The following is a 2,500-nucleotide window of genomic DNA, read 5'->3' as shown; positions in this document are numbered from 1 at the left end:
ATGGAGTGCGCGCGGCATCTTCCGGCGTCACTTACACGCCCCGCCGTGGGCGCCGGCGCCGGCAGCCCGCGCGCCCGGGGAGAGCGGTGGGCGACGGTGGTGTCGGGACGCGCGTTCGGAGGCGGCCTCTCACCCCCTCCCTGCAGCCGGAGCCTGCGTGTCGCCGGCAGACCTGCCGAGCGGGGCGGTGTTAATCGTCAAATTACACGCTGCCTAATGAGCGGCGGCCCAAATGGCAGCCGCGCGATCCATCGATGGCGGCAGGTCTTATTAGTCTCAGAAAACTCCCTGATTTATGTCATGCCAGGCACCGTGGCGTGACTCCACGGAAAACTGTATCTACATCGAGAAGTAATGTACTCTAATAAGTATTTCCATCTTAGCTCGCGTCCCCGGGCCTCCGGGCTCAGTTTTTGTTGGAGTCAGGCGGAGCCATAATAAAGCCCAATGGCTCCTTATAAAGCTTGTTAAACACGGCCTGTGCAGTCGGACGGAGTCCTGGCCGTGATTCATGCACTGTACACGGCGCGCGTGCCGCTGATTTATGGCCGCGCACAGTTCATAGTCAAAATTACAATTTGAGGGATAAAAAGATTAATTACTATTTGTGGCCGGCAATTTCGTGAGGCTGGTGGAATGATAGCGCTCTACATCAGTTTGTAGTCAGCCATTCACAGATTATTAAAGCCCGGCAAGAGTAAGTGCTCCTCCTGCCTGGTGTGCTCCGGCAATATGCTAGACAGAAAAGGACCACAGGGATAAATCTGAAGCCAGCAATAGCCGGACATATGTCATAATTGCCAGTCCCCCATAAATCCCCGGCCGGCGTGGAAGGCACCGCGCGGCGCAGACAGTGATCATGACGGCGGTGATTGCCGTCTGCAGCCCCGAGACCTGCAACTTCCTGGCGCCCCGGCCATTTCTACAATATATGGAGTCACCCTTTGACTTTCCCGCAGTCTAATTATAGATTAGAAATAATCATGGCTTTTATGTGCAAAAGAAAGGGGGAACTCCGTTCCGTAAGACAGAAGGAGTGCTCGGGGGCCTGCCTCCCCGGGCGTCAGGGAAGGGGCGCCGCGCATCCCTTTGGGGGCCTGCGGCGCGCGCGCACACGGGTGGCCCGAAAGTCACTAACCCGACCTACGTCTCTGTCCTGTTACAGCCCTTAACGAGCCGACCATAGATTACGGCTTTCAGAGGTTGCAGAAGGTGATTCCGAGGCATCCGGGCGATCCTGAAAGGTTACCCAAGGTTAGTAAAAGGGCACGGGGCGCCCCGCCCACACGGGGCCGCCGGCGGCCGGGCGGGTTCCGGTGCGGGGGCAGCAGGCGCCCTGGGAGGCGGGCTTCTGGACGCTGCGAGCCCCGCAGCCCCGGCCGGGCCGACAGGTGCCGGCCCGGCTCTGAGGCGGGCGGAGGGTGTGGGCAGGGGCCAGGCGGTCCCCGGTTCGACATGCCATCTGCGTGGGACCATGTTCATCGGTGGGGGCGGGAGGGGTCACCTAGCACAAAGATTTTGGATTCTGCAAGGGGGACACAAACTTGCGCGTAATGAAATAGTTCAATTAAACCTTTTCCACTCCAGTAGCCGGCGCTGATCTCCATCGCGGCGGCCCTGGTCTGATCTGTGATTACTTGACTCTTGTTTTCCTTTCATTTTCTAAAGCTCGATTCAGTTTAATCTTTTGTTTACAAAGCTTTTGTTATAAGTCCCTGACTTAGCAGGCTAACAAATGAAGTCCACATATTAATATCTAGGGGGACGATTCATTTACATTCAGTCGAGACAAAAGCCACCGCGTTGTTTATGCGCGCGCCACGTATCACAGGAATTTCATTTTGATGTATAACATTAAAGATAAGTCAGGCTTATAATTTCCCCTCTCCTTTGATATAATTTTGTCTCTTTCTCCTGTTAGAAGCCATCTCTGATTTTCAAGGCAGAGTTGGAAATGCAGAATGAAAAATGAAGTCATGGCAGTATGACCCTTTTGCACCCCGCCCACGGGCACCCACGTCTTGACCCTGCCCGAGCCGCAGAGGCACAATAAGCCCTCGCAGACGCCACCCTTTTAACGCTCAGCCTGAGCACTGGCAATATCATTAGGCCCCTTTTTAATTTGTGCATGTGCGGCAGCGCCCCCGGATCGGCCCTGAAGGGTCCCAGCCGGCGGGCGCGGTGGCGTTTTTCAAGTGCGGAGCCGCTCAGAGGGAGGTTTGGTTCCCGGGGGTGAGCTCCAGGCGACCCAGCCCCGAGCGTCCCCGCGGGAGCCGAGGCCTGCGGGGCGGCGCCCGGGGGGCCCCCTGCCAGCCTCACTCCAGGGCGGCGGTGCACTGGGGCAGCGACCGGGCCTGGCCACCTGCCGACGGGCCCTGTGCCCTTGGCCTGCTCGTGGCAACGCCGAGTCGGAGGCTGGGCTGAACCCTCTGGGAGTGCCCAAGCCCACCTTCCTCCCCTGCAGGGCTCCCCACTTCATTGCAGGGTCCCTCAGCTCCAT

The 2,500-nt window shown here is 58.3% G+C and overlaps 1 protein-coding gene across 7 annotated transcripts in view; it reads left to right on the top strand.

Annotated features, from left to right (window-relative positions):
* The window catches only part of EBF3 (EBF transcription factor 3), a 108,715-nt gene that overhangs the window by 97,547 nt on the left and 8,668 nt on the right, over positions 1–2,500 (top strand). For all 7 annotated transcript variants that reach the window (XM_054581698.1, XM_054581696.1, XM_054581695.1 and 4 more), the window contains exon 11: positions 1,166–1,254. In XM_054581698.1, coding sequence (XP_054437673.1) covers positions 1,166–1,254 — 89 coding nt within the window. The remainder of the gene's footprint in view (positions 1–1,165; positions 1,255–2,500) is intronic.

Source organism: Pteronotus mesoamericanus, unplaced genomic scaffold (assembly GCF_021234165.1).
Source record: "Pteronotus mesoamericanus isolate MK-2021 breed Mesoamerican mustached bat unplaced genomic scaffold, CSHL_Meso_final contig_657, whole genome shotgun sequence".
Lineage (NCBI taxonomy): Eukaryota > Metazoa > Chordata > Mammalia > Chiroptera > Mormoopidae > Pteronotus > Pteronotus mesoamericanus.
The sequence above is the reverse complement of the archived record's forward strand: the minus strand, read 5'-3'. Positions and strand labels throughout refer to the sequence as shown.